This window comes from Rana temporaria, chromosome 13 (assembly GCF_905171775.1).
Source record: "Rana temporaria chromosome 13, aRanTem1.1, whole genome shotgun sequence".
Classification (NCBI taxonomy): domain Eukaryota; kingdom Metazoa; phylum Chordata; class Amphibia; order Anura; family Ranidae; genus Rana; species Rana temporaria.
Window position 1 is genome coordinate 68,302,815 of NC_053501.1, and position 27,557 is coordinate 68,330,371.

Sequence of the window (27,557 nt, forward strand, 5' to 3'; positions counted from 1 at the left end):
ATAAATGCTAGTATTATCCACCATGCAAACAGCTTTTTTCATACTGTATGCAAGAGCTGCCAGTTTTTGTAGTGATCACTGAGGCTCCAAGTTCAACTTTGAACTCAGATATAGGAATTAGTGTTAAAAAAAACACCATAAGGGCTCTTGTTGATGTGCTGTAGGCTTATGTTGATGGAATTGGTTTGATATCAGTTTGAAATGCTACGGGGATCATTCAGAATTCATTGACAGGTGCATTTGACCTGCAGTTGATCTACTCTCGATATACATATGACTGGCTTCAAGCAGGTTTTACATTTCTATAGACTTGTGTGGGAATGCAAAATCCATCTGACATGAACAAAAACCCTCAATGGTGATGGTGGAATAAAGTAGTTATCAAAATTCTAAACATATTCAATAGAAACTCACTGATTGGCAATCTACGAGGCGGAACTTCATAGTGGTCCAGACAATAAATACAATTGATGCTGCAAAGACAAATAAAAATAATTGTATTCATAATGACAAACGTAGAAGTAGGCACTTTTTACACAAAAAAAAGCCACAAAAATGTAGCTGGATCATAACTTAAAAAAAAACAAAAAAACAGTTTGGCCCCTTTCACAAGGGGCGGATCAGTAATGATCTGCCCCATGAACCTCCGCTTGCTCAGCGGGGATCGCTACGTTGATCCCTGCTGAGCTGGCGGATGACAGGGCGGTCCCCGCACACTGTGCAGGGACCGCCCTGTCTTTTCTCTGCTCTCCCCTGGGGGGGATCCGATAGACAGATGGAAAAGTAGGTTTTTCCTCCGTCACACTTTGGCGGATCGGAGCGGGTCGGATGTCAGTGGGCATGTCACCGATGACATCCGCGGCTCCATAGAGGAGCACGGAGCGCCCGTTCAGGTCCACCAAAAAAACTGGCAGGCGGACCTGAACGAAAGAGCCCTTAGAAGGTTGAACCACAATTTGTTTACTATAAGATAATAAAACTAATTTATAGAACTAATCTGCAGTTCATGCATGCATTCCATAACAGGGATGAACAAGTTGGTAGTCTACAATGAAGGAAAAAACTTTCAAGAGGCTTCATGCACAGATGTCTATCGAAGTTGCAACTGAAATCTGCAAAAGTAGCGCAGGAACTACTTTTGCCAACCGGTGTGGCACCAATTGGAACAATGCCATTGCTGCCAACAGGCTGTGACTTGTCATTCGATTTGATCTCTCAAATCGCGTGACAAATGGCTCCAATGTGAACCTAGGCTTACAACCACCTTTTTTTGAAGGGACATGCTGGGAAAGCAGCATCCGATCAGCATTTGCAGCAAATAGCTATGAGCACTGATCAGTGTATTCTGGTAAGGTAGTGGGGGAGGGTTGATTGGGGAGTACTGGGCTTAATAACCCTAGTCCAGCAATTAGCTTTCTTACAAAGATTTACATAGGAAAGCCTTATTGCGAGTCCATTCATAGGTCTTATTTTAACTGCGAAACTGATGAAGTGGCAGCTTATTTTAGCCCCAGAAACGCTGTGTAAAGTGTAAACCAAAAAATTTAATTGAACTCATCATTAGATTTGGCGCTCCTTCCACAGCTGCATGTTTTCTAAAAGTTGCTAGTCTAATCAGTCTTGGACCCGGTTTTGCCACACAGTTAGGAAATAATATTCAAAAAGCCAAGGATTATTTTAGGTGCAGCAACTGCTGCTTTCAGAAATTTGTTTTTAACTTTGGAATAAAAAACATGCTTAGCTGTGCTTTACTTTTAAATTGTGCTTAAATTAGACTTCGACTCAGCTAAGCTTTTCCTACAAATAATATAAAACATGTAGCATTGACAGTAGCGGTCCTGCAGCTGCTCCATTGTCTAGGGCCACCCTTTAATTTGATGCCATAAAGTAGAGATGGGCTCAGGCGTGTTCAGGATCCTATTTCCAACCCACCTGCCCGATCCCACCAGGAAGCCGACACTGCGCACATTGAGACATGTCTCGGTCTATTGCAGCTGCGGACAGGGAAATGCCTCAATGCCTGTGATTAGCGGTGTGCAGCATCGGCTTCCTGATGGGATCGGGCAGGTGGGTTGGGACTAAGATCCCAAACACATCTGAGCCCATCTCTACCATAGGGCTGGGTGACTGCCATGCAACTACCAGATACGCGCTATCACTAGGCAGCTCTTCCTTCTCTTAGACCCAGCCCTGATAGTACCAACATTTTGATACAGAAAGCAGAAACAGGAGTGGATAAATGGATAAAACACAATTTAGAGACTGTTCCATTATAAAGACATATCATGTAGCAGACTATTATACAGACATACCATATGAAATAATGGCAGTAATATCACAGGTCACATGACAGACCAAACAGGTGAGGGGGGTGAAATTTTTCAAATTCAGAACAAACATCTTATTTTACAATAAAGTAATGTCACGGGACAATTGGACTTACCTACTACAGCCAGGATAAGTGTATTTGTGAAGTGTCTGTAAAGAGACAGCTTGACCACATTCCTTCGTAGCCTCAGCAGCTTCATGGTCTGTGTCAGGCTAATGAAGATGTGCAGGAAGGTTAAGGAAAATGCAGGACTGCTAAGAGCTCAGGGATCATATGTTCTAATAAAAAAATCAATTATACTAACATTTGTCTTATTAATAACTCCAAGATACCATCTAGTAAATGTAGACATGTTAACTAATGCAGTGTACTTTTTTTTTTATCAATAACAATTTTTATTGGTCAGAGGTTCAAGTGTACACAACTTACAGCCATTCAGTGCTTTAAAGGGGTTGTAAAGGTAAATGTTTTTTCACCTTAAAGGGTCGCTAAAGGCAGATTTTTTTTTTTAAATAACAAACATGTTATACTTACCTCCACTGTGCAGCTCGTTTTGCACAGAGTCCCCTAACCCTGTCTTCTGGGGTCCCTCAGCGGCTGTCTCGGCTCCTCCTCGCAAAAGCTTTCCACCTTCATGCAAGCAAGCTTGCATGGTGGAAAGCTTTTGCGAGCGTGCTCCCGTGATACAGCGGCGGGCATAGCCGCCGACTGTATCACTCGGCCCCGCCCCCCGGTGTACCGTGTCATCCGCTGTGATTGACAGCAGCGCCAGCCAATGGCTGCGCTGCTATTATTCCGTCCAGCCTAGCCAATCAACGGCCAGGCTGGGAACCAAAGACGATCACATGGACGCGCGCGGGACTTTCGAGGGGTCAGGTAAGTAAAACGGGGGTTCGGCGGGGGGGCGGTACCGTCGGATGTTTTTTCACCTTAATGCATTAAGGTGAAAAATGTTTTACCTTTACAACCCCTTTAATGTATCCTATGCATTAAGGTGAAAAAACATCCGACAGTACCGCCCCCCCGAACCCCCGCTTTACTTACCTGACCCCTCGAAAGTCCCGGGCGCGTCCACGTGATCCTCTTCGGTTCCCAGCCTGGCCGTTGATTGGCTAGGCTGGACGGATTGAGAGCAGCGCAGCCATTGGCTGGCGCTGCTGTCAATCACAGCGGATGACGCGGCGCGCCTGCCCACCGCTGTATCACGGAGCGCACTCGCAAAAGCTTTCCACCATGCCAGCTCGTTCGCATGAAGGTGGAAAGCTTTTGCGAGGAGGAGCTGAGACAGCCGCCGAGGGACCCCAGAAGACAGAGTTAGGGGACACTCTGTGCAAAACGATCTGCACAGGGGAGGTAAGTATAACATGTTTGTTATTTTAAAAAAAAAAGTTTGCCTTTAGTGTTCCTTTAAGCATGCAAAGACACAATTAAAAGAAAATACATTAACCGTAGAACAGGGAGTATACCTTATCTCTGCTTGATGTTTGCCACTATGCCAGCTTGCCTATCAAGCAGTGTACTTTTTATTGTTGTTATTACTGTTGAAAGCTATACTCCAGCCAAGACTGGAAATTAGATAGACTGCCATCAGAAAAACAAAACCATCGCAGGTATATTGTGCTAGTAGCTGGAGGTGCCTGCATTTTCTTGCAGCATCCTTCCAAAATCAACTATGCATTTCAGTCCTATATGAGCAAAGAGTGACTGGATTCAATTCACATTAACAGCCTAGTCCACTTGTGTCATGACTCCTCTATGCAGTTTGTAGTGGACATCTGAACATCTAAACAGATAAAATGCTGCAAAAAGGCAGTCAACATGTTACCAGCAACATTTGTTACAGCTTAGTGTTATGCCACATACACACAACCGTTTTTCATGACGTGAAAAAAAAAAAATGTAATGTCATTAAAAAACTATCGTGTGTGGGCACCAGAGCATTTTTCATGACGTGAAAAATGGGCATTAAAAATTTAGAACATGCTCATTTTTTTGTGTCCTTTTTCATGTCGTGAAAAACGGTCGTGTGTAGGCTTTAACGACGTGAAAAAAACGTGCATGCTCAGAAGCAAGTTTTGAGACGGGAGCGCTCGTTCTGGTAAAACTAGAGTTCGTAATGGAGATAGCGCATTCGTCACGCTGTAACAGACTGAAAAAACACGGAATCGTCTATTACCAAACTTTTACTAACACAAAATCAGCAAAACCAGCCCAAAGGGTGGCGCCATCCGAATGGTACTTCCCCTTTATAGTGCTGTCGTACGTCACCGCGCTTTGCTCAAGCATTTTTTTTTCACGATCTTGTGTATGCAAGGCAGGCTTGACAAGAATCGGGTTGAAAAAACATGTTTTTTTTCTAGACCATTAAAACTGGTCGTGTGTACGCGGCATTAGCTGAAGATTGGAGACAGTTAACAAATACCATTTATAATTAAAATGATTACTTTACTACCCTGGTTAGCAGGCATGAATGCAGGTATAGGATTGCATGTTTTAAAAATATATTGAAACCCAAAGCATATTTAGGTTTATTGGTATGTTAGAATCAAACAAGTCCCTCAGCATTGTAAATCCAAATGGACACCTATCTGTTCACAGAGTAATACACACATAGCTTACTGAGAGGAGGGCGGCACCAACATCCCAAACAAGATTCACGATACCACTATATGAAATTATTACATTTTAGATTTCTTGATAACCAACCTATGAATGAAGCTCAGACCAACTGATCGTAGATATCAAGTGTGATAGCAAACCGCTAGAATGTACTCTGGAACTGTATGGCGACCATGTATGCACTTATTTACCTACACCGACATAATGGAGAAATGCAGCGTGGGTATCAGAAATTGGAATTCTTAGATAGGATTTAGTATAATACCTTTCTACAAACAGCATGACAAAGGCAGGAAATGTGGACAGAGACACAGCTGACCTTTGTCAAGGAATGTAAATATGACACTTGGACCCCCTTTCACACGGAGGCAGTTTTTAGGCATTTTAGCACTAGAAATAGGCTCTAAATAGTGCCTTAAAAACGCCCCCCGTTCATTTTAGTGTCTCTTTTCACACTCGGGCGGTGCGCAGCATCTTTGGGGCAGTTTGGGAGCGCTGTTTAAGAAATGAATGGGCAGCGCTTCCAAAAACAACACAGGCGCTTTTAAAGTGGAGGTTCTGCCAAATTATTATTTTTTTTTTAAAAAGCCAGCAGCCACAAATACTGCAGCTGCTGACTTTAAAATATGGACACGTACCTGTCCAGGCGCGCCAGCGATGTCGGCAACCGAGGCTGAGCAATCGCTCGTCCCTCGGCTGCACCCGCCGCCATCCTCGGTGAGGAAATCAGGAAGTGAAATGTTGCGGCTTCACTGCCCGCTTCCCTACTGCGCATGCCGTCACTGGTTCCCCGCTCTCTCCTGGGAACAGTGTTTTTCCCAGAAGACAGCGGGGGTGCGGGAAGGGGCGTGACTCCCGCACGAGTCTGTTCCCAGAAGTGGGTGCAAATACCTGTACCCCCCCCCCCCCCCCTGAAAGGTGCCAAATGTGACACCGGAGGGGGGAGGGTTCCTGAAAAGCGGAAGTTCAATTTTCGGGTGGAACTCCGCTTTAACACCTTTTTGGCTGCTAGCCAGGTTTAAAAGTACAGCTTAAAGAGTGCTAAAGCCCCGCTAAATCAAGTGGTGCTTAAGCGCCAACGCGGCTCAATGTGAAATGAGTCTTACTGCATATTGTAAAAATATCTAACCAGGTCTGCCTTATTTACATTTTTTATCTAGAAAAAAGCATCAATTCAAATCGATCCCAGTGTAATCATGCTGTATTATTCCCACATGATTACAACCCTTATATTGTAGATATTCACTGCAGCTGTACATGACTCACTTCTGATAGGTCACAGGACACCACAGAATCTTGGGAGGACTGCCCCACCCTCCCCCCCTGCAGGGCACAAAAGGTGATTGACAGGCTTTTCTGTGCATGTTTCCCTAAGAGACCGTGTAGAGGGTGGGTGTCCATTTCCTCCACTCAGGTCTCAGATTACACTCAGCTCTCCTATGCACTATGCAGTGCAGTGTGTGATGTCAGATCCCCACCTTTTGCCTGCTATAGCTGACAAATAGCATTTGATCAGTGTGTTTTTTGAAGCTGTAATAAGAGGGCAGCAGATAAACAAACAAAATATTTCCCAGCACACTTTCTGCCTGAAGGCTGTTAAGTGTGCTGGGAGATATTTTGTTTGTGATGTGCGTTTCCCTTCTATGCGCACCTTACTGCAAAGGCCAGTCATAGGTTGGGGTGGTTGCCACTTTATCGTACATTTGGATGTTTTGGGTGCAGGGACACACTGGATGCCTTTGCTCCCATTGTGCTCTTGCTGGGCGTCATGTGCATCCCTTTGCCTTCAATGAGAGGTGGGCTCCCTCCAGGCACACCTACCCTTAATCTATCCACTGCTATATGTGTTGCTATTAAGGAGACTCTAAAAATTACAGGGTTAAGACTGCAGGTTACAGAGGAGACTTGATGTGGGCACTGCAGCTTACGCATAGATTTGCAAATGCGTGCAAACAAAACCCTCCGTTTTTAACGTAAATTGCTAGACAGGATCAATTTGGTCATTTTGCAGGCCAGCTGGTAAATGTGCTGGGAAATCTTTTGTTTGTTTGTTTGTACTCGTTATAGGTTGGGGCCAATTTATTGTACTGCAGATACACAGGCACAGCTTCATTGGATTTGTTTCATCTCTGTGTATCACCTGAGGTCAGTTACTTTGGTGGGTTTACAACCACTTTAATCTTGCTTCAGTGTAAAACCTAACTGGTTACTTAAAATGACTGCACTTCATTTAGTACCACCCTATCTTACTGTGTAAGCTGTAAATTGAAATAATTTAAGACAGGCAAAGTAAAATGGGCAGAAACAATGAAAGTAGTTAGGGAAGGATATCCACCAACATAAGGCAGTGTCAAGAAAAGCCAGAGGAATAAAGGCCAGGGAGGCGAGATCAGACTGTGCCTAAACCAGGAATGGAGCAAAGAGATGACAAGGAAAAGACATTAGAAAGTTGACAACTATTCCAAGATTGAGATATTAAGACATTAAAGTACAGCATTTGTTTGGTTAGGAGGAAGACTGCCCCCTAGGTTATGTCTATGCTACTACATACAGTAGATCCACACCCAAAAACCACCAAGACCTAACTAAACATCTCTTCTAATAAAGACATCATACTAAAAAACACCAAATACATTTCATAAGACCCTTCAAAGTAAATTTGAAAAACAGAAAAATATTGGAAATGTACATAAAGAGGAACTCCAATCTAAAAAAAAAAAATCCATAGTTTATAATGGTAGTTACGCGTCTTTATTTCTAAAGCCGGGAAGACTGCTAAGATCTAAATTAGTGATCTCCTTAACATTAAGCCCAGGTGTTTTCTTTTCATATGTGTGTGTACTTGCCCTGCTTTAAGAAAACGCTTGCCATAACTTTTTTTTAATTAATTTAAAATGGGGAAAAAGTAAAACATCAGTCAGGTTTTCATTATGTCTGTGTCCCCCACTGGGGAGGATGGGGAGAATACAAAGGTCCTTTTTTAATAAAGATTTATATATTTAATAAAGATTTATATAAACAAACACACACACACTGTCTATAAAACATAAAAATGCAGAGGTTGTCCTTTACCAGGGAACACAGATACAATGCATTTGCAAAACAGATACGTTTAACAAAAAGGCAAAGATAGCAAACTGATGACTCCCCACATTATACATGTTTGTAATATACCTAGAAGTCATAGTAACAAAGTTAAATGGGAGTTCCAGGAAGTCCCACTCCTACCGAAGCCCCCCCCCCCCTCAAAAAAAATGACATGCCGAATGTGGCATGCAAGGGGATGAGGAGTGCCTTAAAGTGGAAGTTCCACTTTTGGGTGGAACTCCGCTTTAAGGAGGTTCTCGTAGAAGAGTTAAAATCATTGTATTTAACCACACAAAAAGGTACTGCTTGCTGCAGGGGGTTGTGTGCGACTGAGCACATATCTATAATCAATCCTGCTGTGAGACCAGTTAAAAGGCAGCATTACCAACACATGCTCTTAAAGTGGGAGTTCACCCTAAAAAAAAAAAATTTAAGATTAGATTCATGCTCATTTTGTCTAGGGGAATCGGGTAGTTTTTTTAAAAACGAAGCAGTACTTACCATTTTAGAGAGCGATCTTCTCCGCCGCTTCCGGGTATGGGTCTTCGGGACTGGGCGTTCCTTCTTGACAGTCTTCCGACAGGCTTCCGACGGTCGCATCCATCGCATCACGAGTAGCCGAAAGAAGCCGAACGTCGGTGCGGCTCTACACGGCGCCTGCGCACCGAAGTTCGGCTACTTTCGGAAAATCGTGACGCGATGGATGCGACCGTCGGAAGCCTGTCGGAAGACTGTCAATCAAGAAGGAACGCCCAGTTCCGCAGACCATACCCGGAAGCGGCAGAGAAGATGTATCTCTAAAACGGTAAGTACGGCTTTGATTTAAAAAAAACTACACGATTCCCCTAGACAAAATGAGCATCAATCTAATCTTAAAAATTGTCATTTCCGGGTGAACCTCCACTTTAACAACTAGTCTGTCTTATCGCAATTAATTTAAAGAGAACCTGAACTCAAAACTGGAGATTCACAATGTAATATTGATCACTCAGAGAAGTTCATATTGCCCAAATAATACTTTGACAAATTGACATTGTGTCTTGAAATCCTTCTGGAAAAAAAAAGAAAAGAAGAAGCAGTGCACTACTTGGCATGAGAGTATGCCTAGGCACTCCAGTGTCTACAGGTTCAAAGCTGTATATCTGCAGAGTGAGATCTAAGGCTGTGCTGCGGACTGCTTGTTTCACGTAATGTCACTGCTGTGCTGTTCACTGTTCTCATTGATGGAGGCGGCAACATGAAGAAGCAAAGGTTGCCTCTACCAAAAGGCTACCTCCACATAGAGACAAAGTAGAACAATGCACTTCAATCAGTAATGGAAAAAGATCAGCTGCAAGGAGACCCCAGGCAATACTGGTGACTAGTCCTTTGCCCTCTTTTCTGCCTTTTTATTGGGTACAGCTTCCAGAGTTCAGTTCCTTTTTCAGACAAATGCTTTAGATTTAAAACACTAAGCCCTTGAGCAAAATTTTATGCTGAAGTGGAAAACTAATTTTTTTGTACTCCCCATAAAAAATATAAAAACATTTTTCAAGTTCATCGTGGGACACATAATCTGCATAGCATCCTAAACTCATACTGCTTATAGGAGAAATAGACACTAGACAAAAAAATGGAGGCCTGCCCTTAAGGACTACTCCTCCCACACCAAACCAGCTTTCATTACCCATTTGCCTACTGGGAAAATGTTTTTATTTGCTTGAAAATTGTTGGCTTTTGCTCATTTTCATTTGTTCAGCAGTTAATTAAATGCAAATTTTCAAGAAAAAAAAAAAACTTAAAAGGAATTTTAGTGTGCACAAACACAAAACTATTCCTTTTTGCTAAAATATAATGTTTTGTGTAGAAAATAGATACCAGCCATGTCAAGATTTAAAATTGTGCATGCCTGTGAAACGGCGACAAACTAGAGTACCTAAAATTGTCCATAGGCGACACTTTAAAAGCCTTTACAGTTTATCAAATTAGAGTTAAAGGATAAGTTTACCTTTGGGAACAAGTTACAGGTTCCACCCATTTTTATGGTGTAACATGTTCCTGATCCTGCAGCTGCTCGGCGATCCCCGCACTCTCTATGACAGCAGTACGGAGAGAAGTTTCCTGTACTAGCTGTCACTTTTTGAAAACAGCGCAGCCTCATCATTCATACACAGAGCTCTGTGTATGAAAGAACTACAAGCCCTGACATCCTCTGCAGCTGTCGTCTTGTAGCTTTCAATGAACTACCAGGGGGCTGTGAGCGCCATGGTAGTTTATTAATTCTTCCTGTCAGAATGTATCAGCATCCTAGTACAAGGTACAAGCATGCAGATACACCGACAGGTTTGCAGGACACTGCATAGCATCAGCAATCTGCTGATCATCGATGCAATACTTTACAGGCTCATGCAACAAAAAGTAATTTTTTTGTTTACATTTTTTTATACTTCTTTTAAAAAATGTTTCCATTTAAAAGGATAAGTTGCAGGTAAATAAATATGCATTTATTAATTTATTTTGCTAGGGACCTGTAAAGCATTACACCCACAATCAGCAGATCGTGTGTGTAATGCCATGGTCCTGCAGACTGTCTGTGTATCCATTTGCCCGTACCTCCAATACCAGCAGGCAGTTACACTATGACAGGAAGATCAATGAACTAACACAGCACTTAACAGCACTGTGGTAGTTCATCGAGAACTACAAGCCGATAGTTACAAAGGCTGTCGGACCTTGTGGTTTTCCCATTCACAGAACACTGAATGGATGAAAAAGTTGGGTGGGCACAGCTTTAAGCCGTGACAGGTACCCTTTACTGAGACATCAGGGGTTTATTAGACCCTTAACGTCTCCCCTACCCTTCAAAGCATCTTATCAAACACAGATCATGTTTAAAACTACAGCCATGATCCTGATATCACTTGCTGCCCAGGGTGTAAATATATATATATATATATATATATATATATATTTACACCCTATGTGTGTGTATGTATGTATGTATGTATGTGTATATTATATATATATATATATATATATATATATATATATACACACACAGGGAGTGCAGAATTATTAGGCAAATGAGTATTTTGACCACATCATCCTCTTTATGCATGTTGTCTTACTCCAAGCTGTATAGGCTCGAAAGCCTACTACCAGTTAAGCATATTAGGTGATGTGCATCTCTGTAATGAGAAGGTGTGTGGTCTAATGACATCAACACCCTATATCAGGTGTGCATAATTATTAGGCAACTTCCTTTCCTTTGGCAAAATGGGTCAAAAGAAGGACTTGACAGGCTCAGAAAAGTCAAAAACAGTGAGATATCTTGCAGAGGGATGCAGCACTCTTAAAATTGCAAAGCTTCTGAAGCGTGATCATCGAACAATCAAGCGTTTCATTCAAAATAGTCAACAGGGTCGCAAGAAGCGTGTGGAAAAACCAAGGCGCAAAATAACTGCCCATGAACTGAGAAAAGTCAAGCATGCAGCTGCCAAGATGCCATTTGCCACCAGTTTGGCCATATTTCAGAGCTGCAACATCACTGGAGTGCCCAAAAGCACAAGGTGTGCAATACTCAGAGACATGGCCAAGGTAAGAAAGGCTGAAATACGACCACCACTGAACAAGACACACAAGCTGAAACGTCAAGACTGGGCCAAGAAATATCTCAAGACTGATTTTTCTAAGGTTTTATGGACTGATGAAATGAGAGTGAGTCTTGATGGGCCAGATGGATGGGCCCGTGGCTGGATTGGTAAAGGGCAGAGAGCTCCAGTCCGACTCAGACGCCAGCAAGGTGGAGGTGGAGTACTGGTTTGGGCTGGTATCATCAAAGATGAGCTTGTGGGGCCTTTTCGGGTTGAGAATGGAGTCAAGCTCAACTCCCAGTCCTACTGCCAGTTTCTGGAAGACACCTTCTTCAAGCAGTGGTACAGGAAGAAGTCTGCATCCTTCAAGAAAAACATGATTTTCATGCAGGACAATGCTCCATCACACGCGTCCAAGTACTCTCCACAGCGTGGCTGGCAAGAAAGGGTATAAAAGAAGAAAAACTAATGACATGGCCTCCTTGTTCACCTGATCTGAACCCCATTGAGAACCTGTGGTCCATCATCAAATGTGAGATTTACAAGGAGGGAAAACAGTACACCTCTCTGAACAGTGTCTGGGAGGCTGTGGTTGCTGCTGCACGCAATGTTGATGGTGAACAGATCAAAACACTGACAGAATCCATGGATGGCAGGCTTTTGAGTGTCCTTGCAAAGAAAGGTGGCTATATTGGTCACTGATTTGTTTTTGTTTTGTTTTTGAATGTCAGAAATGTATATTTGTGAATGTTGAGATGTTATATTGGTTTCACTGGTAAAAATAAATAATTGAAATGGGTATATATATTTTTTTGTTAAGTTGCCTATAATTATGCACAGTAATAGTCACCTGCACACACAGATATCCCCCTAAAATAGCTAAAACTAAAAACAAACTAAAAACTACTTCCAAAAATATTCAGCTTTGATATTAATGAGTTTTTGGGTTCATTGAGAACATGGTTGTTGTTCAATAATAAAATTAATCCTCAAAAATACAACTTGCCTAATAATTCTGCACTCCCTGTATTATATATATATATATATATATATATATATATATATACACACACACACACACACACACACACATATATACAAACACACACACGATTTCACAAAAAGTGAGTATACCCCTCAAATTTTTGTAAATGTTTTATTATATGTAATTCTGTGACAACACTGAAGAAATTACACTTTGCTACAACGTGAAGTAGTGAGTGTACAGCTTGTATAAAAGTGTAAATTTGGTGTCCCTTCAAAATAACTCAACACACAGCCATTAATGTCTAAACCACTGGTAAACAAAAAAGTGAGTACACCCCTAAGTGAAAATTTCCGAATTGCTGTCAATCAAATCCTATAAGGAAAAAGCAGAGGGTGGGGGCGAGCTGTGCTGTGTGTGTCCAAGGATAGACACAGCTCGGTTTGGAAGTGCACCTGCATGAGTGACCCCATAGCAAGCCATACTTTGAGAGGAGGAGGATTGGAGAGCGCATGTGTGGGACCCCAGAAGAGTAGGTAAGAGCCGCTCTGTGAAAAAGCATTGCACAGAGCAGCTACTGTAAGTAGAACATCTTTTTTATCTTGACAAAAAAAAACAAATTCAGCTTTTACAACAATTTTAAAAACACTAAACAAAAATTAAGCAGGAATGGTGCAACAGAAGCTTTAGTCCTTAGGGTCTGGCCTCTACTAAGTGCCTAGTGTTCATTTCTCCTGCTGGCCACAGTAGAACTCTAGATTGCCTAATGGAAGAAGTGTCTCGATGGATGATAGATAAAAGGCCAACTCTTTCCTGGAGATTAATTTTAGCTGGGTGCACTCACATTCATTTGAATATGCAATATGTATTCATTTCATCACAGAGGCTATTGCTTTCTAGGTTGAACACAGATGACAGATTTGGTGATGGAGAACAACTCAAAGCTTAATTCAAACAATGTGACGCAACCTAGTAGTCAACAAAGTGCCATCATGTATAAGGTATTTCTTTTAAGAAAGTTATGTGTGAGCAATAAGCACAGGAACCAGAAATTAAGTCACTGTCAATAAGATATTTGAGACTAACACCTTCCAATACATATCAATAACACAAATCCATGCAATTACAACACGTGATGAGATGCACATTGGCCTTGTATATTACCAAGATCTTTGGGGAAGCCATAAAAAAATGACTGGCATAAGAAAGCATTCCACAACCACTTTGATCTTGCCTCCTAAAAAAGCAAACCATTTGTACCTTGTTTCCTTGCCTACTAAAAGCAAACCATTTGGTACTTTGTCCTCGCCTTTTAAAGATAAATCATCTGTACTTTTTTTCCCCCTTGAATTAATTAGCCTGGAAGTCCGTCTAGCAGTGGAGATAACTTAATGGATGCTAAAATGAAAGCATGAAGACACTACAACAGGCGCATGAAAATACATGGCAGCTAAAAGGATATCAAAAGAGAATGCAGGCATCAATCAATGACAGAGCCAGATGTGCTAGCAATGCTACGGTACTGAAGAAATGCTGGAGCAGAGATCAAGAGAGCACATGGTATTAATGTCATGGAGACAAGCAAATTTAGTGATGAGCAAGTATACAAGGCATGATTCACAGATTACATTAAGTATAATTCATGTAAACAACACATGATCTGTTACTGCATTGTACGTTACCTATACAGTTACACATTAAAAAAGGGTGGGCTGCACTTATAAACAAAAACGCATGCATGAATACACCCACAAGTGTAAGTGAGGAACCCCCTACCTGTGAACTGCCAATGAGCTTTTATACCACATTTGCAGTGTTAGGCCTAGATTCAGGTACGGCCGGATCTACGTTGCGCGGGCGTAGTGTACCGTATTTACGCTACGCCGCCACAACTTAGAGAGGCAAGTTCTGTATTCACAAAGCACTTGCCTCCTAAGTTACGGCGGCGTAGCGTAAATGGGCCGGCGTAATCGCGCGTAATTCAAAGTAGGCTGTAGGGGGCGTGTTGTATTTAAATGAGGCTTGACCCCATGTAGATGCATGGCCGAACGAACGGCGCATGCTCAGTATCACGTCGTTATTTACACCCAAAGATACGTCGGCTCAATGCCTGTGACGTGAACGTAATATACGCACAGCCCTATTCGCGTACGAATTATGCAAACGACGTAAAAAGATACGCTTGTTCGGACGTCCATACTTTGCATGGGATGCGCCACCTAGAGACCAGCTTTAGCTTTACGCCGGCGTATCTCTAACGTAAACGGCGTAACTAATTTGCGACGGGTTCACGTACGTTCGTGAATCGACGTATCTAGTCATTTGCATATTCTACGCCGAAATCAATGGAAGCGCCACCTATCGGCAAGCGTAAATATGCACCCTAAGATACGACGGCGTGGAGACTTGCGCCGCTCGTATCTTAGCCTAATTTAAGCGTATCTGGTTTCCAGAATACGCTTAAATTTACGACGGCGCAGATTTGGACTTACGACGGCGTATCTACTTATGTCGGCGTATCTACGCCGACATAAGTCTCTGAGAATCTGGCCCTTAGTGTCTAAAGTAAAGAGTCCACAAATTCCTGTGGATCACTACTATGGGAAAACACACTTACCTAATGGTTAAAAAGCATAACTAAAAAGGCAAAACTTTCATTTTAGACAGATTTAAAAGGGATTACACCCATTAAGAATTTATTACCGTCTGTCCCCCCCCCCCCCCCCCCCCCCCCCCCATTATTAACATTCACCCTATTTGTCCTGTTTACCATTAATATTGAAAATTTAAGTAATGAGAGTAAAGTTGTCCCCAGAAAATATAGGGGAAATCTTCCAACCTGTCGGGCCCCAAAGGAAATCCCTTAATTTGCAGGGATTTCCTGTTTGGGCTATTGGACAGGAAGTGAAAGACCCAATGGGACACAGAAGGTCAAAAAACTAACAGGGGTTAAATCCCTCCCATATAAAAAAAAAAGAAGATAAGATTTGCCCATAGTTCTACTTAATTTGTAAGCATCGCAGCACTTCCCCATGTTCAATTTCTACCAGGGACAGTATGTGTATGGAGTTTGCATGTGTTCCTCAGGTCTACATGCTTGGTTTACGCCAATAAACCTAAAACAATGATGAAATGTATTCCACTATGTGTGTATTGCTAAGCTGGGGACATTAGGCTGTAATTTTACATGGACACAGACACAAATTGTTAGAGCATTCTATGTGCTAAAAATTAAGTTGCTAAATAAAGAGTTGCTTAGGCTGCTTTCACATTGCAGCGTGGAGCCGCGGTGACGGTATAGCCACGCTATTTGTAGCGCGGCTATACCGTCGTGTTTACCGCGATATTCGGACGCTAGCGGTGAGGTTTTAAACCCCGCTGGCGGCCGAAAAAGGGTTAATACCACGGTATTACAGCGCTTTCCCATTGATTTCAATGGGAAGGCGCGGTATAGGAGCGGTGAACACACCGCTCCTATACCGCGGTAAAGATGCGGCTAGCAGGACTTTTGGAGCGCTCCTGCTAGCGCACCGCTTCAGTGTGAAAGCCTTCGGGCTTTCACATTGAACACTACAGGGCATGATAAAGGCCCCAATGTGAAAGGGGCCTTACTGTAGAGTGAAAATAAATCAGTAGCACATCTTCCAATGGCAACATCTTCTAGGCCACAGAAATACATAGAAAAGCCAATGTATGCTGAAAAAAAGCTATGTTCCGCTATGAGAGGCTGATAGTCTGGGCACCTCTCAGAGTTCACCTTTCAGATCATTAACTTTAAGGCTACATGTACACTCGGTCATCATTTTCCGTTGGCAAATCGCAAAATTGTTCCCCCGATTTCGCATTTTCCCACGGCCAGCGGTCAAAATGTTCCTATCCTGAACAGGATTCTTCTGCGTTCAGGAGAGGGAGGTTGAACCTCACCTAACCGCAGCAGCTCCTAAACTCTGCTAAAAGCCTATGTGTACATTGACATTTGGTCTCATTGGTTATGAGCATTGGGATAGCAGTGACACTGACCTGAAGATCTTTTCTTTCCTGCTGCTTGCACCACTCTGGAGACCGCTACCTGGGATAAGAGCTGGACAGCAGTTGGTATCACTCCGCATGGGACAGGAGCCAGCACTACAGAGGAGGCATCGGCTTAGGGGGTCCTTGCTCCCTACTACAGCTCTAACCTTACAAATAGTCCCTCTGCATTGCACTCTGTTTGATGCTCTGGAATGGCAGGTTAGCAAACCCAGACCAAGATCTATCAGTCACCTGTCTGCAATCTACTGATAGATCGCGATCTACAGGTTGCTGACCAGCAGCTTAAAATGATATTAAAAGGCAATTGTTTTTGGGGGGGGGTTTAAAATAAAAACATGTTATACTTAGCTGCTCTGGGCAGTGGTTTTGCACAGAGCAGCCCTGAGCCTATTCTTCTTGGGTCCCCTGCTGGCACTCCTGGCCCCTCCCTTTTGCCGAGTGCCCCCAGAGCAAGCAGTGTACAATGGAGGCACCAAAGCAGGCTTGGTCCCGAGACGCTGCTTTGTGGATCCATTCACACACAGAGCAGCATCTCGGCCTCACCCTCTTCTCCACATTGGCTTACTGGCTGTGATTAATCAATGGCTCCTGATGCTGTCCCAGCCAATGTGGAGGGAGTCCCAGCCGAGGCTCTTGTGCACATCGCTGGATCGTGATGGAGCTCAAGTTAGTATTAGTGGGGCTGAGGGGATTGCCATACAGAGAAGTTTTTTACCTTTATGCATAGAATGCATGAAGGTAAACAAAACCCTGAGCCTTTAGAACCACTTTAAGTCTGTGGTTGTAAACAATGAACATCAAAGTCAGTATTTACACAGAAGCTTCACAAAGATGCTCTGTGCGGAGTAAAAGAAAAAATTATAGAGAATAGTAGACACCACAGAGTGCTGGACTGTACCTTTCCTGTTAAATTACTCTTTCAGACAGCACTGTTGATTTATGAAAATGGGCGCAAGAGAAAATTGGAGGCTTTGCCTAATGCCTATGACTCAGAACACCATCAACCACCTGTACCTAAAAAAGCACTTTTGTGAGAAAAACGTCAACATTTATTGAACAGAGAAGTACTGATTTAGGCCTCCTTCACACAGCCAGGTAGCTGTGACTGCTGGAATCCTGCATCAAAATTTGGCAGATCTTGCTGCTGGAATGACTGGGTTCTGCGATAAGAAGTGACCGCTGAACCCATTTAAATTATTGATGAGCTGACAGTAGCCACTGCTGTTCGCATAGTAAGGAAAAAACAAACAGAAGGCGCCCATAGGATAAAATACACTTACTATAATTAGAATAAAGCAAGGCTCGTCATGGAAGATAGGAAGTCCAGCGGCAGGTAGTCCCAAAGGTAATCCAAAATACAGCTAGATGGAATGAATCCCAACCGACCAAGCAGATGGGGCCACAGGAGGAAGCACCATGAATGACGCCGTGCTGCTGGGACCAGCGTGAAACGAGGGGCCAGGATGTGATGTCAAAGGGGACCAGGGTCAGCATGGAACACAGGTACCCGCATGTGGCGTCAAAAGGGTGTACTTGCTTTATTTTAATTCTAGTAAGTGCATTTTATCTTTTGGGCAATTTAAGTCTTGGGTTTACTGCACTTGGAGGCATCTTTTGTTTGTTTTTTCCTTACTAGAAAATTGCTTCTCTCAGAGTGCTGCCCAAGTGTCGTCTGAGACACCCGTTTGCCTGCTTTGCATCTATCCCATACTGCGGACATCATCTCTGACCTTCCTTTCATTCAGAGCACCCTACATTCCTTTACACTACTGTTTGCATGTAGCCCCACACACAGCAGTGAGGTGCTGTTAGGGACAGATGTGTGAGCTTAGACCCAGCTCAGTCCAAGCTTGGACATCCGTCTCTAACCGCGGCTATCCACTCTGTGTGAGGCTACATGTAAACAGCAGCAGTCGCCTTCAGCCCGCCATTCGCTTAATTTGATGACTTGGTCATTCCTGCAGCAAGAACCAATTCTTGGTGCAGAACTCCGATGGCTGCAGTTACCTAACCATCTGAAAGAGGCCTAAAACTAAAGGATGAATATATGGTACACAGCCAAATCAGTAAACCCATATACCATTAGTTAGTGTTATATTGTGCTAAAAATGGGAGCTCCAGATGTCTATATTCTAAAATTGAAGGTCCTCTCAACTTCTGCATAGTCCAATCCATCCCTATAGAAAAAGTACACTGACTGGAAAATGCTGCTTTAAAAAGGAACCACACAAACAAAAAAGATTTGGCAAGAAATGTAGAAAGGAATTGCATTGCATGTTGTTTAGGTTCAATGAAGGATCTGATGTGTAGAGGGACCCTAATAAGTACTCTAAAGTGTAATGTTACCACAATACTGCGCAAAAGCCTGTATTTTGCAAATGAGTCTTATGGTTACAAAAAGGTAAAAAATATTTTCTGCCAAATCGCGTTTACACATAAAGGTAAACATAAGAAAAGCCTATTGTATTGTTGAATTTAGAGCTTTACCTGCAGTCCTCCCTCCTCTTTTAAGAATCTGGTGGTGGGCATTTCACCTGTTGTGTGCCCCACCACAGCAGTATAGTTTTGCCAAGAGCAGGGAACTGGATCAACTATAATCTGCTTAACATACATATGTCCACAGGTTCAAAATGAATGTTAATGCAGGCAAAAGTAATTAGCACAAAAATAACAGAAAGTAAATTAGACATAAGCAGCTGTTGAAGCTTATCAGAATTCCAGAAGCGTGAGTTTACTAAATGAAAACCCAGACTACAGACATTCAGAGAAGTACATGCCCTGAGGTTTTACACCACTATACTAAAGTTATCATACTTACCCCCGAGACCCTCAGCACACCTTCCATACCAGAGAAAAGGAGGTAAAGGACTCCAGCCATGACAACCTTATGCAGTGTGGCACCAAGACGGGGTCTGTGAATAATAATTAAAGAATGGCATGTTAAGGTTTTATCTGAAGCAAAGTTGTTGTAGTGTTTAGCGAACTATTCATATTTATTTTCAAATACTAAAATCCTTCGTTTCTGTTTAAAAATTTTGTAAACAAGTAATTTTTCTCCTTCACTGATGTGCGCTGATGAGGCTGCAACTATAGGCTGCACTGATGAGGAGGGACCAATATGCAGCACTGATGAGAACGGATAGGTGGCACTGAAAGGCAGCGCTGACTTGCACCACTGATGGGCACAGAATGGCCTCACTGATGTGCACTGTTGGGGCTGATGATCAGTGCCCCGATTATCTGTATAGGACTCCCCTGTGAGGAAATGCCCCCGATTGGCTCGCCTCTCCACACACTCAGTTAGTGTGAGGTAAGGAGAGACGATAAAAGGCATCTCCGTGTTTACATGTGATCAGCTGTGATTGGACACAGCTGTTTACATGGGTTAAACGAGTTGTAAATGAAAAAAAAAAAAATCTTAATGCAATCTATGCATTAAGGTGAAAAAACATCTGGTGTTGCCGCCCCCGAGCCCCCGTTTTACTTACCTGACCCGTCGAAAGTCCCGCGCGGGTCCAGAGATCCTCTTCGCCGCTCAGCCTGGCCTCTGATTGGCTAGAGCGGATTGGATTGAGAGCAGCGCAGCCATTGGCTGGCGCTGTGCTGTCAATCACATCCAGTGACGCGGCAGGCCGAGTGATACAGTGAGCGGCTATAGCCCGCAATTTTACTGACCACCATGCGAGCTCTCGTATGACTGTGGTGAGTAATTGCTGGGAGGACAGAGACAGCCGCAAAGAGTGACCCCAGAAGACGTGATCGGGACCACTCTGTGCAAAAACGAACTGCACAGTGGAGGTAAGTATAAATGTTTGTTATTTTTAAAAGGAAAAATAATTTTTCCTTTAGTGACCCTTAACCACTTACCCCCCGAACATATTGCTGCCCAAAGACCAGAGTACTTTTTGCGATTCGGGACTGCGTCGCTTTAACAGACAATTGCGCGGTCGTGCGACGTGGCTCCAAACAAAATTGGCGTCCTTTTTTTTCCCACAAATAGAGCTTGTCTTTTGGTGGTATTTGATCACCTCTGCGTTTTTTATTTTTTTGCGCTTAAACAAAAATAGAACGACAATTTTGAAAAAAATGATATTTTTTACTTTTTGCTGTAATAATATCCCCCAAAAATATATAAAAAACATTTTTTTTCCTCAGTTTAGGCCGATACGTATTCTTCTACATATTTTTCGTAAAAAAAAAATCGCAATAAGCGTTTATTGATTGGTTTGCGCAAAAGTTATAGCGTTTACAAAATAGGGGGTATTTTTATGGCATTTTTATTAATATTTTTTTTTACTAGTAATGGCGGCGATCTGCGATTTTTTTTTCGGTATTGCGAACATTATGGCGGACACTACGGACATTTTTGAACACATTTTTGGGACCATTGGCATTTTTAATAGCGATCAGTGCTATAAAAATGCATTAGATTACTATAAAAAAATGCCACTGGCAGGGAAGGGGTTAACACTAGGGGCGGGGAAGGGGTTAGTATGCCTGGTGTGGTTCTTACTGTAGGGGGGGGGGGGGTGGCCTCACTAGGGGAAACACTGATCTTCTGTTCATACATTGTATGAACAGGAAAATCAGCATTTCCCCTGCTGACAGGAACGAGAGCTGTGTGTTTACACACACAGCTCCCGTTCCCCCGCTCTGTACCGAGCAATCGCGTGTGCCCGGCTGCGATCGCGCCCGCCGGGCACACGCACGGGAGTCGGGGGGCGAGCGGGGGGCGCGCGCGCCTCCGGCGGCGCGCGTGCGCCCCTAGTGGCGGCTAAAAGGCAGGACGTCATAATACGTGATCTCGCCTAGGAGAGCCACCTTGTGGACGTATTATGACGGTGCGGCGACGGCAAGTGGTTAAGAGCCACATCATCAGATCTTAACTGAGATTGAAGTCGCACCGTGTCCCAGGGACACAGCAAGCCTGCGATTGTTGCAATGCGCACCCCTGCGGGTGTGCAATCGTGGCGAGACTGGACAACATCATTTGACCGTCGGCCCAGAACAAGAGAGGATCCCGCCCGCATCTAGTTTGTCTATATACAGCGGGAAGCAGTTAAGAAATAATAGCATCGCAAACGCATGAGTTTTGTTGCGATTCCAGTACCTTAGGTGCACAGAGCTTTACAAAGACAAAAAAAAAAAAAACCACCGAAAATTTAGAAATGGAAACCCCAACTTTAATTTTACAGTCTGGCTATAGATGCCAGTTTCTTCCAAAACAAACAACAAAAAAACGTACAGCCTCCTCAATTCACACAAGCATGGTGGGTGGATGAATGAACCCCCCAGGACATTGTATTCCAACAGTGGCACTCTCCACTATCAGAAATACTTCTAAGAGGCTGCAGATGCTGATCAAGGTTTTACAACATTCTCAATAAAACTTGAGCGGGGGCAGCCACACATGGACGCAATTGGACCAGTACCTGCTGAAATTTCGATTCATCTATATCCAGCTTAACATCACCAAAAAGGACAGTGTGAAGTGAAAAGTCGCCAGAATACAATATCTTAGTGAGAGTAATTCCCCCAGTGAGTGGACTACTGGAGAAAATGGCACAGGAAATGTTTTCATGGTTTGGAAGAAGCAATAGAATTAAGATGAATATCCTACCAAAGATCCTGCACCTTCTCCAGGCAGTCCGTCCCCAATTTCAATACCAAGAATATTATTTAGACATATCCAAACATTATTCATGAAATTTATCTGGGCAGGAAAACAACCGAGGATTAAGAGGACATTGTATCTTTACCAAAACAGTATGGAGGGTTGGCTGTTCCTAATGTATATAAGTATTATCAAGCAGTGCATTTAGGACGAGTACTGGACTGGTGCGACATAGGGATATGAAAATCTGGCCAAACTTCGAACGAAGCGCAATGTAGGGATTATAAAGCGGAGTTCCACCTAAAAAATGGAACTTCCGCTTAACCCACTCCTCGCCCCCTTACATGCCACATTTGGCATGTAATTTTTGTGGGGGCTTCAGGAGAAGGGGACTTCCTGTCCCACTTCCTCCTTCCGCCGAGGGGCTGGAAAGGGCAGATTACCTTAATCTTCTTTTCACAGGCCCCTCCCTGTAGGCGAGCGCCTGTCCTATCGGGACGGCGCCTGCGCCGCTCACAGCATGCGCAGGTGGGTGCCCGGCTGTGAAGGCCGCAAAGCTGTCACTGCCGGGTGCCCAGGCACTAGGACTGAAGAGGGGGGGGCGAGGAGCGGAGCCCCCGCCAGACGCGTCGCTGGGGAGCCGTGGGAGGCAGGTCGTGTCTGTTTATTAAAAGCCAGCAGCTACACTTTTTGTACCTGCTGACTTTTATAAACTTAATAAAAGGTGGAAAACCCCTTTAAGACAGAGCCCCCCTGGGTGTGGGGGGGGGGGGGTTATATAAATATTACAAATAACACGATGATGCATCTAATAATAGGGGCCCACATTAGCGAGTATGTCAAAATCTTTCTCTGGGGATAAAATATGCGACATGTAATGCACCATTGATTGCCTATATTAGGTAATCCCCATTTATACCGGCTATACAAAAAGGACATTTACTTTATTAATGGAACGAGGACTGTTTCAGGCCTCGCATTTTTTGGTCTCAGGGTAATTGGCCAACAAATGCAGGAGCTGATGCAGTAGAATGGCCCTTTCCAACTTGATTTTTTGGCAAGCAGCACAAATAAGGACATTTCTTAAATACGGTAGGGGCGGCCAAGTAGGCTGGACCGAAGTCCAACACCATTTGAGAAACAATATATGGAAAAAAAAAACAATAACACATGCAGTATCTAGAATGTATGGGTTATTGACTAAACCATTGGAGAATTTTCAGTTGCGCTCTTTTCATAGATGGGAATTAGACCTGGGGAGGACTTTCCGGGAATCTCAAAAAATTTCAATGATAAATGCAATATTTAAGACAGCAACATGTACAAAAATGCATGAAACAAATTACTAAATTATCTGACAGTGGTACAGAACCCCGGAAAGACTCCATAGATTCTTCCCAAAGGTGACAGGGGAATGCTGGAGATGCCTACATATTTTCTGGTCCTGCTCCAGAATTAAGGGATTTTGGAAGGAGGTCCGAGAGACCATTCAAAGATTTAGTGAAGCAGAAATACCGGAGGATCCAGCATTTTTTCTTTTGCATTTCGGGGGACACATATAGGAATTCCATTCTGTGTCACTTCGTGAATGCTGCTAAAGCATGCATACCACTTAAATGGAAACAGAGACAACTTCCTACTGTGAGTATGTGGTATCAAAAAGTGGAGGAAGTGAACAGGATGGAAGACCTAGTATGGACAAGAAGGAAAAAGAGAGAAATCAATTTAAAAATGTGGTCACCATGGAAGGATTTCATTGCCTCGGGAGAGGGGGGGGGGATGAGGAGATGTTGGGGGGTGGGTCTGTTTTTTTTTTGGGGGGGGTTATAGGAAGGAGAGCGAAAGGGGACTACAAGTAGGAAGGAGCAGATGGAATAATCTGGGACAGAAGCTGAATAGAAAGAGCTATGGGGTTACGCCCCCCCCAGGCTTGATAATAGAATAAGATATGTGAGGTGGGGAGTAGAGGAAGAAGCATTACTTTTATTAGTCCTGTTATTATTATTATATATAGAAAAAACTATTTTGCTTCCCCCCTCACAACTATCTGGATGATTACTGTGACCCAGATTAGGAGTTGCACTAGCCCCCCAGGCCCTGAGGGGATATTACTCTAGGGGGAGGGAGCTGGTGTGAAGGGTGGAAACTAAATGTATCAATTTATTATTTGTAATTTGAATAAAGAACAGGATGATATATTTAGTTTGTACGAGGGTGATCTATCGACTATTTTTTGTATATGTTAATGAGATTTGGCTTCCTGTATAAATGAAAAAGTGGAAAATAAAGAAATTGAAAAAAAAAAAAAAAAAATGTAAGGACCTTGCTGATTAAAAATAAATATGTGTGTCACGACCGGTCCACTTTTATTGCAAACCCTGAATTACGAGCAGAAAAATAGCTATAAAAAGCTTTGATAATGAAAATAAAGCTATGATTATTGCTATTATTTATTTTTTATATGAAAACAGTCCAATTAAAAAAGTACTAAAATGAATGGAGCACCTATCAAACACTTACTTGACAATGCCGTAACCCAGGCTTACTATGATGACAAGTATCCGTGCCAAGGATCTCTTCACAGCTGACAGCAGTTCTCCCAAAATGACAGCTCCCTGCACTACCAGATACAGAAAAAGAAGCAATAATAATGTCAGACTTTGTGCTCTAATATGTTAGTTTATATAAAAGATACTAGCAAAAAGAAAACATTTTTTTAATTCAGTTCAGGTTTGTGGCATGAAAAGCCTTTGGGGATTTGTGTATGTACCCCATTATGGGCTTTTTTTTTTGCCATAATATTATTTTAATTTTATATTCCGCCCCTCCCCCACCCCACTCCCCCCAAGAATTGTTTCCATGGAATAATGTACTAAACCACCACCCTTCTTCAATATTTCACCACGGCAGCTCCAGAAATTCCTGCACAAATTTTGTGGCTCTCAAATTTGTCAGTTCTCCTCCATCAGTGGGAGTGTCACGTGGTGCCCCCATATCCCAAAGTACTGGGTTTCTGACACCAATTATGTACATTTAAACTCCTTGTGGTACCTGCTTTAAGTGAACCTATTATTTTGGCAATTCCAGGCATAGTGAAGGTTTATTTTAACATTGGTGGATATCTTTGTACAAGAAATATTTCAAACCTACTGAAATAAAATAAAAGTCTTAATGCATTGCATGGCAAAGTACCTGATTCTCCATGGTAGCGGATGTTCTGGGAACTCAGCATAGAATACAGCTTTCTCCAGCATCCCTAGCAGGATCACAGCTCCCACCCAGAACTGGATTCGCAGCAAGTCCCTCCAATAACAAACTGACCAGGTCAGCCACAGGACCCCAAATAAAACGTACACAATGCACATCACCATGAAAAACTGCAAGAGAAGAGAGTATATTAAAAGAGGTGACTGATGCATGTTTGACACTTGCATAAAATAATGCAAAACAACAACTTTAACACTGTCAATGTATCACACTTAATAAAGCACTAGTGTAAGGTATATTGCCTGAGTCGACGAGGGAATCTACCATCATTGTCTTGCCAAAAGAAGGAAAAGAGACACTTAATCCCGGTTTATATAGACCAATAGCGCCGTTATGTTACAGATGTAAAAATCCTGGCGAAAGCATTAGTCGTAAGTTGAAAAAAAAAAAAAAAAAAAACGTATTCACCCAGACCAGGTAGAGGCTTATACCACAAAAATTTTCTACATGTTTATACCATATAGGTTCACTAGTACAAATATAAGGAGAGTATACTTAAATTTACAGGTTCCGACAATTAATGAGGAATCAAGAACAATATTGCCTTTGGATGCAGCAAAGAGTTTTAACAGCCTTGAGTGGCATTATCTGTGGCAGACCTATGGCTGCCTTCCAGTTTGGACCAAGCTTTGTCAACTGGGTAAGGCTCTTTGTTCTAGCAATGGAGCCATTGCTTTAGCCATAGGTCATCTTCTAACATTCAGGGATTTCAGAGAACATCAGGGGGTGTAGAAGATAGCATATATGCCGATGATGTGTTGTTTTTGGGGGATACCCAAGTTTCTTTTACCACAGCTATGGATTTGATGACAGAATTCGGACAAACATCTGGCCTTAATATAAAGTGGGATAAATCAATTGCCGTTACCTGAAGATCCAGTGGAGTCAAATCTGCCAATAGGTATCCCATGGTTGGAAATAGCTAATGTAAACAAATATCTGGGGATGTATATGACCATAAACCCTAAAGATTATATACAGTGCCTTGCGAAAGTATTTGGCCCCCCTTGAACTTTGCGACCTTTTGCCACATTTCAGGCTTCAAACATAAAGATATAAAACTGTAATTTTTTTTGAAGAATCAACAACAAGTGGGACACAATCATGAAGTGGAACGAAATTTATTGGATATTTCAAACTTTTTTAACAAAATAAAAAAGTGAAAAATTGGGCGTGCAAAATTATTCAGCCCCCTTAAGTAATACTTTGTTAGTGCCAACTTTTGCTGCGATTACAGCTGTAAGTCGCTTGGGGTATGTCTCTATCAGTTTTTCACATCGAGAGACTGAAATTTTTGCCCATTCCTCCTTGCAAAACGGCTCGAGCTCAGTGAGGTTGGATGGAGAGCATTTGTGAACAGCAGTTTTCAGTTCTTTCCACAGATTCTCGATTGGATTCAGGTCTGGACTTTGACTTGGCCATTCTAACACCTGCATATGCTTATTTGTGAACCATTCCATTGTAGATTTTGCTTTATGTTTTGGATCATTGTCTTGCTGGAAGACAAATCTCTGTCCCAGTCTCGGGTCTTTTGCAGACTCCATCAGGTTTTCTTTCAGAATGGTCCTGTATTTGGCTCCATCCATCTTCCCATCAATTTTAACCATCTTCCCTGTCCCTGCTGAAGAAAAGAAGGCCCAAACCATGATGCTGCCACCACCATGTTTGACAGTGGGGATGGTGTGTTCAGGGTGATGAGCTGTGTTGCTTTTACGCCAAACATAACATTTTGCATTGTTGCCAAAAAGTTCGATTTTGGTTTCATCTGACCAGAGTACCTTCTTCCACATGTTTGGTGTGTCTCCCAGGTGGCTTGTGGAAAATTTCGTTCCACTTCACGATTGTGTCCCACTTGTTGATTCTTCAAAAAAAATTACAGTTTTATATCTTTAGGTTTGAAGCCTGAAATGTGGCAAAAGGTCGCAAAGTTCAAGGGGGCCGAATACGTTCGCAAGGCACTGTAGCTGATAATATTGCCCCATTATTAGATAACTTTAAAAGTAAGGGAAAGGTATGGCGACAGTCTTTATCGGTTGCAGGAAGGTGTAACGT

General features: G+C 42.8%; 1 protein-coding gene across 1 annotated transcript in view; it reads right to left on the reverse strand.

Moving 5' to 3' along the window:
- The window catches only part of TMEM87A (transmembrane protein 87A), an 87,310-nt gene that overhangs the window by 21,577 nt on the left and 38,176 nt on the right, over nucleotides 1-27,557 (reverse strand). Inside the window, 7 exon segments of the mRNA XM_040332211.1 lie at nucleotides 415-473; nucleotides 2,444-2,552; nucleotides 7,280-7,348; nucleotides 19,443-19,536; nucleotides 24,759-24,858; nucleotides 25,431-25,458; nucleotides 25,460-25,615. Of these exon segments, the coding sequence (XP_040188145.1) occupies nucleotides 415-473; nucleotides 2,444-2,552; nucleotides 7,280-7,348; nucleotides 19,443-19,536; nucleotides 24,759-24,858; nucleotides 25,431-25,458; nucleotides 25,460-25,615 (615 nt within the window).